Source organism: Dipodomys spectabilis, unplaced genomic scaffold (genome assembly GCF_019054845.1).
Source record: "Dipodomys spectabilis isolate Male_0828 unplaced genomic scaffold, ASM1905484v1 ptg000422l, whole genome shotgun sequence".
Classification (NCBI taxonomy): domain Eukaryota; kingdom Metazoa; phylum Chordata; class Mammalia; order Rodentia; family Heteromyidae; genus Dipodomys; species Dipodomys spectabilis.
In genome coordinates this window covers 6034211-6048771 of record NW_024871099.1, presented here as the reverse complement: position 1 = coordinate 6048771, position 14561 = coordinate 6034211, and the positions used below count along the sequence as shown (strand labels likewise).

The following is a 14561-nucleotide window of genomic DNA, read 5'->3' as shown; positions in this document are numbered from 1 at the left end:
TCCCTGCTTCCCTCCTCCCCTCTCCTCCCCCACTCCACCCGCCCTCCCATGCCTCTCTGGTTTCCGGTGCCGTCACGGGACCGAGCAGTCGGTGACAGCCCCGAGGGCCCCGTGCCGGGCGCCCATGGCCGAACCGGACCGTGAGTTGGGGGTCTGGGTGGGAGGATCGGGCCGCGCCGGGGCCTAGCTGCGGGGTGCAGGCCCCGGGGTCCGGCGTAGTGGGGGCTGCAGATTCGGTGGGACGCGAGATGGGGGGGTGGGGGCCGCACGGAGTGGGTGGAATTCGGGGCGCTCTCGCTAAAGGGTCCCAATTACTAGGTTGGTGGGTTTCAAAACCAAGGTCCGTTTGCTAAGTGACTAATGTATGATCGTGTATTTCCCGCTCCTTGGTGGCTGAGGTCCCTGGTTACTAAGGACCTAAGTTGGCGTGGTCCCAGTTGCTAAGGATACATGGTGTCCTGAGCATCAGTGGGGTACTACACTCCCCGTCCCTCCCGCCCCCGGCCCGGTGATGTCTCTTCTCTCTAATTCCAATACCTGTCTTAAGCTGTCACCCCCACTGCACCTCCTCTCACACCTCCTCTCAGCCCTAGGAACCGCCCCCCCCCACACACACACACTTCACTCTGCCTTGCAAACCTCACCTTTCCGCCACACACACTACTGAATCCTTCCCAACTCCCAAGTCTTCCTTCAGCTTTGACAACCCGACTTTCTCCTCCCTCTCCTCCTCAATCTCCTCTGCCTCTCCAGCCAGTCCTGTACTCCAACTTTACATTTCCCCCTTCCCCTCCCTCCTACTTAATTTTTACCAACATCCTTCACCCCAGTATAACTAGATTGATGGGTCTTCTTGCCCACTGCCCCACCACTTTGAACCCCTTAACCATTCCCCCCACTATAACCAAGTCTGCTCCCCTCCTCCCCAGCCTCTGACCCTCTGGAGACCCAGGCAGGGAAGGTGCAGGAGGCCCAGGTGAGATGGGGAATGGGTGGAGGGAAGGACAGAGCTGGACTTGCTCCCATATTTCACACTGCATGGAGGGGAGGTGGCAGAGGGGAGAGTTACCCCTAGGGCCCTCAGCTCATTACCCTAATCCTTAACCCCACCTGGTGCAGCCTCCTTGGGCCTGAGGGCTTTGGAAGACTGTCAAAGACAGACTTGATGCTGCCTACCCTAACCCTAATCCCTTTTGAACCTCTTTTGATTGGGACTGGAAGGAGACAGGGATCCAATCTGGTTCCTGAACTAACAGATCTCAGGGGTAGGTGACAAGCAAATAATCTGACAAGATGATTATAAAAGTAGCTTGGAGCTCTATGGGAGCAAGCTTTATGGGTCAGGCCCTTCTTATAGGAGGAACCCTACTGGCTAAGATATAGTTATAGTGTAATCAGTGAATTGACCTGGGGAATGGTTGCAGACAGGGTAAGACATGATGTTGCACATGGAGGGTCCAGCTTATGCAAAGGCCTGGTGACAGAAAAGAATGTAATGTATGTGTTGACTAGCAGGGTGACTGGAGATGGTGTAGGTATAGTTAGCGTTTATTGGCTCTTTACTCCAGCCACAGACTCTGCTAGTGCTGGTACTGGGGACAGGAGTAGTGGTTAAAAATAGAAGAGGCAGGGAAGTCTGAAAATGGAGGTTGGAGACATGGGGAGCATGGGGAAGAGTGTGACATCTCATTAATGCATCCCTGTGAAGGGTCAGGCCTGTTGTCATTTGGTTTTGTTTTGGTTTTTGGTCCATTGTGGGGCTTGAACTTGGCCTGGGCACTGTCCCGCAGCTCTTCAGCTCAAGGCTAGTGCTCTACCACTTGAGCCACAGCACCACTTCTGGTTTTCTGGTGGTTAATTGGAGATAAGAGTCTCATGGACTTTCCTGCCTGGGCTAGCTTGGAACTGTGATCCTCAGATCTCAGCCTCCTGAGTAGCTAGGACCATAGGCATAAGCTCAGGGCTGGAGGCACAGGGTCCTAGAGATACTGCAGGAAGAGATAGACAGACTCTCACAGCTCTCCCTGAAGCTGGCTCTATGCCATGGGCTGGACAGATTCCCTACAAGTCACTTACAGTGCCTTACTGTCTGCAACCCCGAGAATACCAGCCTGCCCATCCCTCTTCAAGTGGAGGCAGTGTGGAAGCTGGGGTAGCAATACCCCCCACAATGCACAGCAAAGCCATGCTAAGGATGTCACAGCCTCTTGTCACTGTCTGCCTCCTAAAGCATCCCTGCTAGCAGAGAAGGTTTCCTGGGTTTAAAAAAGAGAGAGAGACCCTCAGTCCCTAAGAGAAGCAGCTGATAAACTGTAGCATTGTCTGTAATAGAGGGACACTGGAAACAGCCCAAATGGCTGTCAGCAGATAGGTTAAATGAACTGTGTGCTTGTACAATGCCATACTATGTAGTTGCTTCAGAGAAGGAGGCAGAGATAGGCAGTTCGAGGCCAACCCAGGCAAAATGGTTATCTGTGATCCCATTTCTAGCTTGAAACTCTAGCTGGGTTAGATAGCCAGGAAGCAATAGCTAGGGTCCAAGACCAGCCCAGGCAAAAGCATGATACCCTATCTGAAAAACAAACTGCAATCCAAAGGGGTGGGGGACATAGTTCCAGGGGTTAGAGCATCTGTCTAGCAAGTAAGTGCAAGGCCTTGTATTTGATCTCCAGTACCACAAAAAAAAAAAAAAAAGTGACATATTGTACAGGGTACAATGCAAGCACTACCCATTTCTGTTTTTGTTTTTTTTTTAATCACATGTGTTTTTATGCAGAGAAAAGTTCTCGAGTGATCCGTATTGAATTGTTAAGAGTGCTTAGCTGGATTTTTCCTTGCAATGGGACATTTCTGTCATCAGAAAAAGCTGGACATAGAGAATTTGGGGCCATTTTTTCCCCTGTCTTTGTAAATAAGTCTAGCTGGAGAGTAATATTAAAATTAAAACTTCAGGAAGTGATGCTGTGGCTCAAATTGGTAGAGCCCTAACCTTGAACACAAAAGTTCAGGGACAGCACCCAGGTCCTGAGTTCAAGTCCCATGACCAAAAAAAAAAAAAAGTCAAAGCTTTAATGTATATGTCAAGTTCTCTACTAGCCTTATATTAAGACCATATTCTTTCTCTTTCTCTGGCTTTTTTTTTTTTTCTTTTGGTGCCAATCTTGGGCTTGAACTGAGGGTCTGGGCACTCTAACCTGAGCTTCATTTGCTCAAGACTAGCATTCTGCTCTACTTCTGGCTTTTTTAGTTTATTGGAGATAAAAAGTCGTACAGACTTTCCTGCCTGGGTTGGCTTTGAATTGTGATCCTCAGATCTCAACCTCCTAAGTAGCTAGGATTACAAGCGTGAGCCACCAACACCTGGCCTCTGTGTGCTTTTAACTAGGACATTGAATTGGGGCCAGCCCTGGTCTTTCCAGTTTGTAGCTGGCATACATTGGCTCTGTTCCTAAGGTTGGGCATCCAATGGTGAACACAGATGAAGTCCCTGCCCTCGTGGAGATGTTTGTGATTGACGGATAGCACCAGAGAAACCACAAAGAGAAGGGACACAAAGTCAGGGCCTACGGAGCATTCTACTACTTGAGTCACACCCCCAGCCCTTTTCTTTTAGTTTGTTTTTCAGATAGGGCCGCTGCTAACTTTGCCTAGACTGACCTCAGACCAAGAGCTTTCTACTTCCACCTCCTGAGTAGCAAGGATTACGGATGTATACCACCAGGCCTGGCTTGTTTTAAGAGAAGGTCTGGACAACTTTTATCCCAGCTGGCCTAGATCCTCAATCCTTTAATCTCCCTTGGCAGTAAAGTGATGAGAGGTAGAAACTGAACCCAGGAACCCGGGGAGCAGGCTAGGGCAGGACCCCTAGGGAGAGAACTGGCTAGAAGAGGTGAAGCCCTGGGAATGGGGTAAGGGTGGGGAACAGAGGGAGAAGGAACAGCAGAGAGGAGATACTCTCAGGGGACTGAGGGGCTATGCTAGGGACTAAGGCAGGCAGAGACAGACTCAGACAGTGAGACCACAGTGAGATGAGGTCTAGGTCACCTAGGATGAAGTGACCTGTGTCTGGGGCCAGAGAGGGAGCATCCAGGAGCTAGGCCGAGGCCACTGGCAAATAGGTGTGGCTGGTGGCCCAGGGGACATGGAGCTGGAAAGCTGAGAGTCCCAGAGAGCTGCCATTCAGAGAGGCTCCAGGCAGGAGAGCACAGGGCATCATTCATGGGGTGACTCCAGTGACAGGGCCCATTCCACAGGACAGGGAGACGGGGGAGGACACGGACACTAGGCAGGTTGTAAGAACCATAGCCAACATTCCCCTGCCACTGGGCACTGGTCCCAGGCCCTCATATTTGCCAACTCTGGCTCATTCCCCCAGCATCTCTTATGCCCATTTCTCCAAGATGAGGCACACTGAGGCCAAGGGCTGCCTGGAGCAGTAGGCTCCTGGTTGGACCCAGATAGCCACGTCCAGTCCTCATCCTGGCCCAAGTGCTGCCCTCTACTGCCCTTCAAGCCCCTTGCAGCCAGAGCCAGCCTCTCTGGCTTGGAGTCACTCCAACCCCCCCCCCCTTCTTGCACCCCTAACCCCACTTCTCGGGCTTGGCCACCCCACCCCACCCTTCCAGGACTCGGACTCAGACACTGAGGGAGGAGCAGCCGGTGGAGAGGAAGAGAGTGAGTAATCTCTTGGGAGACAGGGGTGGGAGTGGGGGGGGGGGCTGAGGATATGCTATCAACGCCATCAGGAGTGTTTATGCCAGAGCAGGGTCCTGGGGGCTCCTGGCTGGACCAGAATTCGCACCTTTGGGGGGCGGGGGGAGCAGATCGCAGCACTGGTGCAGGGGCCCTGGGCCACCCACAGGCCCATGGCTCACCTGACAGGTGTCTCTGTCGTTTTCACTCAGTGGACTTCCTGCGGAATCTCTTCTCCCAGACCCTGGGCCTGGGCTCCAAGAAGGAGCGTCTGCTGGATGAGCTCACCCTGGAAGGGGTGGCTCGCTACATGCAGAGCGAGCGCTGTGAGTCCCCCGCTGCTCGGCCCCCAAGGGACTTTATACTTCCGGATTACAAGCAATGAGCTAAGGCGTGTGTCCATGCTAAACCCCAGCTTTAAGCATGGCTCCATCTGCATTCTCAACAGTTACAACTTTCCTTACCTCTCACTGGTTCCCTATATATCTGCTTAGTGTGTGTGTGTGTGTGTGTGTGTGTGTGTGTGTGTGTGTGTGTGTGTGTGTGTGTGTGTGTGTGTGTGTGTGTATACGTGTATATACATGGGTATACCAGCCCTAGTGTTTGAACTCAGGGGCCTAAGCTCAGGGATCCCTGAGCTTCTTTTGTTCAAGGCTAGTACTCTACCACTTGTGCTACAACTTCACTTCCGGTTTTCTGGTGGTTAATTGGAGATAAGAGTCTCACGGACCTTCCTACCCAGGCTGACTTTAAACCATGATCCTCAGATCTCAGCCATCTGAGTAGCTAACATTACAGGTGTGAGCCACCAGTGCCCAGCTACAAAGCTCTGATTTTAAACCTGGGCTGGCTTTAAACTGCGATCCTCAAGGTCTCAGCCTCCTGAGTAGCTATGATTATAAGCGTGAGCCACCAGCCCCTGGCTTGATTATAAACCTTAGTATCATAAACACACAGCAACTTATGGACTTACAGACAGTGTGAATACCTTAAGACAGACATACAACATGCATGCTTAGAGCATGCCCAGAACTTCATGGGACTGTGGGCTATGGTTATGGGAAACTTGTATTATCTGTGGTGGGCAGAGGTCTGCTGGCTGGGGCACCATGAGATTTAGATTTTGGGCTGCAAATGGAGTCACTCAAGTTTGAGAAATCAAGCCCTGGGCAGTCCTTGAAGGGACAATGGACCTTTGAGGGTCTTAAAGGGCTTTTTGTTAAGGATGTCTTCTGCTCTACCTCCCTCCTCCTGGGCCATAGGTCCATTGCCCTGAACCTCCTTCTGCAGCAGGCCAGCCAGCTGCTTGTGGCCAGTCTTGGGCCTGGTATGTCACTGGAGAACCCAGACAGTGGCAACAAAGTACTTGTTCTTTCGAGCCTTCTATGTCTGGATCTTGGGTCTTTGGCACATGAGGGTACCCATGAGGGAGGGATTAATAATAAACTACAACAATTAGTTGGGCGCGGTGGTACATGCCTGTAGTCCCAACTACCTGAGCTGCAAACATAGGATGATGAATTTAAGCCTACTTTGGCCAGGCACTGGTGGCTCACACCTGTAATCCTATCTACTCAGGAGGCTGGGATCTGAGGATTGCAGTTCAAAGCCAGCCTGGGCAGGAAGGCCTGTGAGACTCTCCAATTAATCACACACACACACACACACACACACACACACACAAGCCAAAAGTGGCACTGTGACTCAAGTGATAAGTACTAGCCTTGAGTAAAAGGAACCTAGGGATAGCTCCCAGGGCCCAGAGTTCAAGCCCCAGGACCAGCAAAGAGAAAGAGAGAGAGAGAGAGACACCACTCTGGGTCAAGTTAGTGAGATGCTGCCTCAAAAGCAAAATATAAACAAAAGGGAGTTGCCATGGCTCAAGCAGTAGAGCACCTACCTAGCAAGTACAAGGCCCTAGATTTCATCACTGATACAACATGATTGATGACAATGGTGATGATGATGATGATCATGATCATAAACTGAGCCTTCAGTGTTGGCCTTGCTCTGTTTTCAGTGCAAGTTAGTGTAGTTGTCCTCTAACTTGATCTTCACAGAATAGCTAATAGGCCGGTATGGGAGTGATTGAGCAGAGGAGTAAACTGAGGCACAGAGTTGTCCAACTACTTTAAAAGAGGCAGAATTGGGCTGGGAAGGTGGCTCAGTGGCAGAGCGCTTGCCTTGCATGCATGAGTCCCTGGGCAATTCCTCAGCACCACATAAGCAAAAAGAAAAAAGCCAGAAGTGGCGCTGTGGCTCGAGTGGTAGAGTGCTAGCCTTGAGCTGAAGAGCTGAGGGACAGCGCCCAGGCCCAGAGTTCAGGCCCCACGACTGGACCCAAAATAAAATAAATAAAGAGGCAGAATTAGAATCAAGTGTTGGTGGCAGTGGAGCTGTGGCTCAAATGGTACAGTGTCAGACTTGAGTAGAAAAAGATAAGGGAGAGTACAAGGCCAAGTTCAAGTCCACCAAAAATAATAGTAATAAAGAGAAGAGGCAGAATCACGACTTGGTTCCAGGTCGCCTGAATTCAGAGCGCATGCTCCCACTAGCCAGGCCTGGTGACACCAGAGTGGAATCCAAGGCTCTTGTTCATCTTTGCCGTCAGTGGCACAGGTTATCCCAGGGCACCATGTCCTGGAATGGCACACTTGTGTCAGTCCATCAGCAGGAGGGGCAGATGCCAGGGCTGTGTGGCAGGGCTGCATGAGAGGCAGCAGCTGAAGCCACCACAGGGCTCTCTGCCCTGCTGTGTACTTCACACTTACTCTGATCTCTTATGAGGTCCTGAATATTTGTGTGGGAGGAAGACCCACAGGATCACATGGTCAGGGGACCAAGTACTCTGTCTTTTTTTTTTTGTTTTTTGTTTTGGTATGTGTGTGCCAGTACTGGAGCTTGAACTGGTACATCCCTTGGGTCATCCTTTGCAAGTGATATTTCTGGCATCCTTGATCCCCTTGGCTGGATCTCCTAGTTGCCAGCGTCCCCTGATCTGAGCCTTGGCTTCCTCTTGTGTGACATGGAGATCAATCTCTCCCTGTGTGGTTGGGAGACCACCTCCAGTGACGACAGCCTTTCCTCCAGGTCGCAAGGTCATCTGTTTGGTGGGAGCAGGAATCTCCACATGTAAGTGTCCCCTTTTCCTGCAGCCACACCGAGGAATGGGGAAGCCGTTCCCAGGGGTCCAGCTGGGAGGGTCATGGAGGTACAAATGGGGGCCACATTACTGAGGGGTTGTCTCTTGGCCCTTCACACCCCCAGCCGCGGGCATCCCCGACTTCCGTTCTCCAACCACGGGCCTGTATGCCAACCTGGAGAAGTACCATCTTCCTTACCCGGAGGCCATCTTTGAAATTGGCTACTTCAAGGTGCGTCTGTAAGAAGGGGAGGGGTCGGGGGTTATCCTGCCCCAGGCCTCCTCTCACCTCCTCTGACTGTCTTCTACAGAAACATCCAGAACCCTTCTTTGCCCTCACCAAGGAGCTATATCCAGGGCAGTTCAAGGTAAGGAGCTTTCAGACAGGGTAGTTGGGGGGGAGGGAGAGGGCAGGCAGAAAGAGAAATGGGAAACCCCACTCTGAGTCATTCAATGCATGCTTCAGGTTGCCCCACCTGCACTCCTTCCTGGTTCAACATGGCCTGCAAGCCTCACTTTCCTCATTTGTCAAGCTTTTGACAATCTCAGGCTTGTTAACAAGGCACAAGTGAGCTCAGGCTGCAGTTTGGAGCTCAGACGCTGCCCCGCTATGAAACCAACTCTGCCCCTTACCGGTATTGGGGCGCTGCTTCCTCCTCCCCCCCACCAGGCCACAGTTATGGTGGCATGACCAAGAGAGTACCCACGTGGCTTTCTCCCCACAGCCGACCATCTGCCACTACTTCATCCGCCTGCTGAAGGAGAAGGGACAGCTCCTGCGCTGCTACACGCAGGTAGGCCCCCCCCTGCATCTGGCCATGCCCACGTGCAGGACACGCCCACCCCCCTTCTCACCTCGGGTCCTCGCCACACCTCCAGCAGCCACACCCCATACTTACAGCCACGCCTCCCGGCCATGCCCTGCCTACCGCCACGCCCCCCCATGCCTGTGCCTGCACTGAGCCACACCTTCTCGGCCTTGGTTTCATTTTTTTTTTTTGGGGGGGTGGGTCCGGTCACGGGGCCTGAACTCTGGGCCTGGGTGCTGTCCCTCAGCTCTTCAGCTCAAGGCTAGCACTCTACCACTTGAGCCACAGCGCCACTTCCGGCTTTTTTCTTTTTGCTTATATGGTGCTGAGGAATCGAACCCAGGGCCTCATGCATGCAAGGCAAGCACTCTACCACTGAGCCACCTTCCCAGCCCCTTGGTTTCCATTTCTGTAAAACAGAGACCTGGACAGCTTCACCATGGGATCATCTCAGCTTGTCCCAAGCAAATTGTGACAGGACCCCGAATCTGAGGGGAATGCCATGGGAACCCTAAGACGGTCCCCATTTCCTATTGGTGCTCACAGTGTGTGACACAGTGGTTGAGCATGACCCAGATTTCCTAATGGTGACTTGAGCTGACAAAAGCCAGTGACAGGGGCAGGAAGTGAAGATACACTTCACAGTACAGACATGAGCTGCAGGTTTAAATACACAAAGATCTGGGGTTAGGGGAACTAGCCATGTGTAGTTAAACCCCCACAGTCCTGGGCCTGTCCAGTGGTCAGGTGGTCTGACAGCCCACTGTCTCAGAATTAGCCATTTCCCTCAGTACTGGGACTTTAACTCAGGGCCTGGTGGAGGGCTGGGAGGCCCAGGCCTTTAGACGTCTACCAGTAACCAACCCTTCACACCATAGGATGTGTCCAGACACTTGTCACTTGCTTTCCTTCTGTCCTCTCTCCCCTGCTCTTGCTTCTTGAGGCCTCTGCTCTCTTGTGGCCCGTAAGAACAGTGGCTCTCTCTGATTCTCCCTCCGCTCTCCCTCCAGAACATTGACACCCTGGAGCGAGTAGCCGGGTTGGAGCCCGAGGACCTGGTGGAGGCCCATGGTACTTTCCATACATCACACTGCGTCAACGCCGTCTGCCGGCAGGAGTATGGGCTGAGCTGGATGAAAGGTGAGGGGCTGGAGGTCATCGTGAGGCCTGCAGGCTGGGTCCCACAGAGTTGGGGCTCCCTGTGTCCTCCTCACTCTGTAGCTTGGGAGCTGGCAGGTGCAAGGTGGCAGTGGAGGCCTGGTTATCATCTCCATCAGCTCCCTGCCAAGCTCAGCCATCTCGAGGGCCAGGCCCCTAGCTCTGTGTCCTTTTATATGCTCTGACTCCAGCTTCGTTTTTGTTTTATTTTGTTTGTTGGTCATGGGGCTTGGCCTGGGCCCTGTCCCTGAGGTCTTTTGCCTAAGGCTAGAACTATACCACTTTGACCAACAGTACCGCTTTCAGTTTTCTGGTGGTTCATTGGAGATCAGAATCTCACAGACTTTCCTACCTGAGCTGGCTTTGAACCGAGATCCTCAGCTCTCAGCCTCCTGAGTAGCTAGGATGACAGGTGTAAGCCACCAGCTCCCAGCTCCAACTTTGATTTTTGATGATACTGAGATTTGAGCTCATAGGGTCATACTTGCTCGCCAGATGCTCTAGCACTTGAGCCATGCCCCCTGTCCTTTTTCAAATAGATTGCGATTTTTCCTGGCCTGAGACTGTGATCCTTCTTCCTATAGCCCCCTCCTTAGCTGGGATCACAGACATGCACTGCCTCACCCCAGCTTTTATTTGTTGAAGTCTTAAGGACTTCTCACCCCACCACGACTACCTCCTCAGGCTAGCCTTGAACCCTGATCCTCCAGAGCTCAGCCTCCTGAGCAGTTAGGATCACAGGCATGAGCCACTGATGCCAGCTATAAATTGGGAGTTTGATTGAATTTGTATGGACTTCAGTTGTGAAGTCACATTTTGAACAGTACCAGCCAAGTCTATGGTGAGGGAGCTGGACACAGGCCAGGTGAGGGATGAAGACCAGCAGCAGGGCTCAGAGTTGTCATCCCTGTTCACAGAGCATCAGGAGCAACAACCAGCCAGTGCCCACGGGTGTCATGGCAGCGAGAGCCTGATCCCACAGCCATGGTGCTGGGTGCAAAGCCCACTATTGCCCAGCAAAGAGCCTTCTCTGACTCTCTTTATGTGTCTGGACAAAGCCACTGGTGTCCCCTGGAGACAAGGCCAGCTGTGGCATTTATAGGAGGTTCTCTGGAGGAGGGCCTCGCCGACCGCCCCCAGCCAGCACCCTGGGCTGAGGATCCTTGAGCGGCACACCGCACAGCTGGGGTGACATACAGAGAACACCCCATTGTGTGTCATGGCCGTCCTCACACGCACAGAGTAGACGCTCTGTGCACACTTGTTGAATGGAAAGGAGGAGGCCATTGTCCTAAAGACCCAGTGAGGCTGGCGCTGTCACAGCCCCAAGGCTGGGAAGCAGCTGGGACAAAGGTTTTGTCCCTTCTCAGAATCATCTGTGTGTCCTTTCCTGACCCAGGGTGAGCAGGGGGGACCCCGGAGGCCTGGCAGGGGCTGTCTTTCTCAGGGTGTCTCTGTGCATTTGTAGGCTTCTCACAGTCATATCAAAAGCCACCCCTGGATATCTGGGGGTGGCAAAGAATAAAGGGGCAGCTGTAAAAGAAGGGAGGTCTTGCTCAGGGCCGGTGGCTTACACCTGTAATCCTAGCTACTCAGGAGCCTGAGATCTGAAGATCTAAGTTGGAGGCCAGCTTGGGCAGGAAAGTCCATGAGATTCTTTTATTTTATTTAACTAATTTATTTATTTTTGGTGCTGGTCCAAGGGCTTGAACTCAGGGCCTGGACACTGTCCCTGAGCTTCTTTTGCTCAAGGCTAGCACTCTACCATTTGAGCCACAGTTCTACTTCTGGCTTTTTGTAGTTCCTTGGAGATCAGAGTCTCATGGATTTTCCTTCCAAGACTTTGAACCTTGATCCTTAGATCTCAACCTCCTGAATTGCCAGGATTACAGCCATGAGCCACTGGGGTATGACTTTCTATGAGATTCTTTTTTTTTTTTTGGGGTCCAGTCGTGGGGCCTGAACTCAGCCTGGGCACTGTCCCTCAGCTCTTCAGCTCAAGGCTAGCGCTCTACCACTTGAGCCATAGCTCCACTTCCGGCTTTTTTCTTTTTGCTTATGTGGTGCTGGGGAATCGAACCCAGGGCCTCAGGCATGCAAGGCAAGCGCTCTACCACTGAGCCACCTTCCTAGCCCCTCTATGAGATTCTTACCTCCAATAAACCACCAAAAAGCCAGAAGTGGAGCTGTGGCCCAAGCGGTAGAGTACCAGACGAGCAAAAAAATGCTCAGGGACAGAGTGTAGGTTCTAAATTCAAGTCCCAGTATTGGTGGGCATGTGCGCGCGCATGCGCACACACACACACAGGGGAAGTCTTCCCCAAGCAAAAGGGATACCTACCCCATGAGTTCCTCGATGGTGGGTTGATGTACGAGAAGGGTAGAAATGGCTACACCCACCCCAGGCCCCTCACACCTTCCATCTGTCCCTCACCCTTGCCAGAAAAGATCTTCTCAGAAGAAATCCCCAAATGCGAGAAATGTCAAAGTGTGGTCAAGCCTGGTGAGCTGTCCGGCCAGGGACAGGCCTGGGGGTGGTGTGGGGATGGGGTTTAGGGTTGGGATCCCCCCCATCCCTCCCCCACTGATCCTGCTCTTCAACTCTCCTGGGGAGAGGAGAGTTCTGTCTTCCCCACTGGCTCCCACTGCCCCTCAACTCCCACCACGGTGCCTGGGGTCTGCCTCCCCTCCCGCCTGTCCTCTCTCTACCTCTCCATTGATTGTGTCCAACTGTCTCCATGTCTGTCCATTGGTCTGTCGGTCTCTACCTCAGACATCATATTTTTTGGTGAGAACCTCCCAGCACGCTTCTTCTCCTGCATGCAGTCGGTAAGTGGCCCCCAGAGCCCTGCAGTGCCTCGGGCAAGGCAGGCTTCCCTTCCTCCTTCTGTGGCCCTGGCTCCTGAGCCCTCACCGGCCACTCCCCACAGGACTTCATGAAGGCTGATCTTCTCATCATCATGGGCACCTCCCTGCAGGTGCAGCCCTTCGCCTCCCTCATTGGCAAGTAGGTTGGGGCTCTGAGCTGGAAGTGGGGGGGGGTGCCTAGGGATCGGGGAGCCAGGACAAAGCCTGACCCCCAGCTCCCCACCCCAGGGCATCGCTCTCCACCCCACGCCTGCTCATCAACAAAGAAAAGACGGGCCAGGTGAGTCCGGAGGGGAGGGGGCTGCCCTCGCCAACCCTCTGCCTCCTGCGTCCCATCCCTTCCACCCATCAGGGGTCCAGGTCACCTTTGGTCATTCTGGAACCTTTTGATCAAGTGACTGTCCCACTGCAAACCTGCGATGAAGGGTAGAGGTGACTCATGCCTGTCATCCTAGCTGCTCAGGAGCCTGAGATCTGAGGATTGAGGTTCAAAGCTAGCCCAGGGAAGTAAAGTCCATGAGACTCTTATCTCCAATTAACTACCAAAAAGCTGGAAGTGAAGCTGTGGTTCGGGTAGTAGACCACTAGTCTCAAGCAGCAATGCTTAAAGGACAGCATCCAGGCCCTGAGTTCAAGTCCCAGGACCAGTGCACACACACACGCACATGCACACATGCACACACACATACATACAACCCATCTCTTTTATGTGGGAAACCAGAAAGAGAAAATGCTCAGTGATCCACTGTGGGCAACACACCCTGTCTGGGTTCCCCAGTTGTCCCCTCTATACACAGAAAGAAAGGAAGCAGGGTACACTCAAGACAGGGCCCTGACCCTTAGCTGGCCTCCTCTTACCTCCCATGCAGACAGACCCCTTCCTAGGGATGATGATGGGCCTGGGCGGAGGCATGGATTTTGACTCCAAGAAAGCCTACAGGTAAGAGGGCGGGGCTTGGGGGAGGAGGAGGGGAGAGGTCACCCCAGAGCTTACTCCTGTCACAATGCAGGGATGTGGCCTGGCTGGGTGACTGTGACCAGGGCTGCCTGGCGCTCGCTGACCTCCTGGGATGGAAGGTGAGGAGTCCAGTGATCCCAGCCCAGCCCCCCACGCCCCAGCCCATCCACTGGAGGTCCCAGGACCCCAGCCTGTGTGTCCTGTGGTCCCCAAATGTGTGGTGACCTATGACCTCTGCGAAATCTCTCCTCATCCTCCCTCCCCCCCCCCCCCCCCCCACTTACAGAAGGATCTAGAAGACCTGGTCCGGAGGGAACATGCCAGCATAGATGCCCAGTCGGGGTCAGGGACCTCCAACCCCAACCCTACTTCTCCCAGGAAGTCACCACTTCCTGCCAAGGATGGGGACAAGACCACAGAGAAGGAGGGGCCCCAGTGATGGACACCAGCCCCCAAACCAGCACAGCCCCTCCAACCTGCAGCTTAGGTCTGCAGGACTCAGCACACACGCTTAGTCTCTTAACCACCACTCAAAACTGGGGTTCCCAGCTGTCTCCACTTTATCCTGGCCAGTCTCTAACACCCACAATCGCTAACCACCCCCATAAAAAACAGCCTCCCTTAATCTCTAACCATTTCCAGGGGTCAGGGGGACCCCCCCAACTTCTAACTGTTCCAGGACAGAGGGCTGAAGAATCCCCCCACTCTACTCTTCCCAGGGACTGGTAGCCAAGTAAACCAATGCAAATTTACCCCAGTTTTCTCAGGGGTGGGGGGCTCTGAGCCTGAAGGGCTCCCCAGTGGCTGCCTCCAGTTCTCAAAGTGGGTGCTGGGCCCCCCTTCTCCCTTGGGACCCAATTGCCAAGTGGGGATGGGCAGAAGATACTGCTTATTGGAGATAAATTAAAAAGTGAAAGAACTAAGCCTAAGATGT

At 53.1% G+C, this 14561-nt stretch overlaps 1 protein-coding gene across 2 annotated transcripts; it reads left to right on the top strand.

Moving 5' to 3' along the window:
* The first annotated feature begins 43 nt into the window (after positions 1 to 43).
* On the top strand, positions 44 to 14550 carry Sirt2 (sirtuin 2). 2 transcript variants are annotated; one of them, XM_042667870.1, is made up of 16 exons: positions 44 to 140; positions 930 to 976; positions 4626 to 4674; positions 4905 to 5018; positions 7783 to 7824; positions 7960 to 8066; positions 8146 to 8202; positions 8560 to 8628; positions 9654 to 9783; positions 12245 to 12304; positions 12575 to 12630; positions 12732 to 12808; positions 12898 to 12949; positions 13539 to 13609; positions 13680 to 13746; positions 13914 to 14550. In XM_042667870.1, the coding sequence occupies exons 1-16, from the start codon at positions 125 to 127 to the stop codon at positions 14064 to 14066; spliced, it is 1167 nt and encodes a 388-aa protein (XP_042523804.1). In that variant the 5' UTR covers positions 44 to 124; the 3' UTR covers positions 14067 to 14550. The 2 variants fall into 2 exon arrangements, with proteins under 2 accessions (XP_042523804.1, XP_042523805.1); XM_042667871.1 differs by lacking the exon at positions 930 to 976 and having other exon boundaries at positions 52 to 140.
* Positions 14551 to 14561: the final 11 nt, after the last annotated feature.

Excerpts from the sequence above, each read along its gene's own strand:
- Sirt2 (XM_042667870.1), top strand. Across the intron at positions 4,675-4,904 it reads AGCCGGTGGAGAGGAAGAGA|TGGACTTCCTGCGGAATCTC; the intron begins GTGAGTAATCTC and ends GTTTTCACTCAG. Across the intron at positions 13,610-13,679 it reads GACTCCAAGAAAGCCTACAG|GGATGTGGCCTGGCTGGGTG; the intron begins GTAAGAGGGCGG and ends GTCACAATGCAG.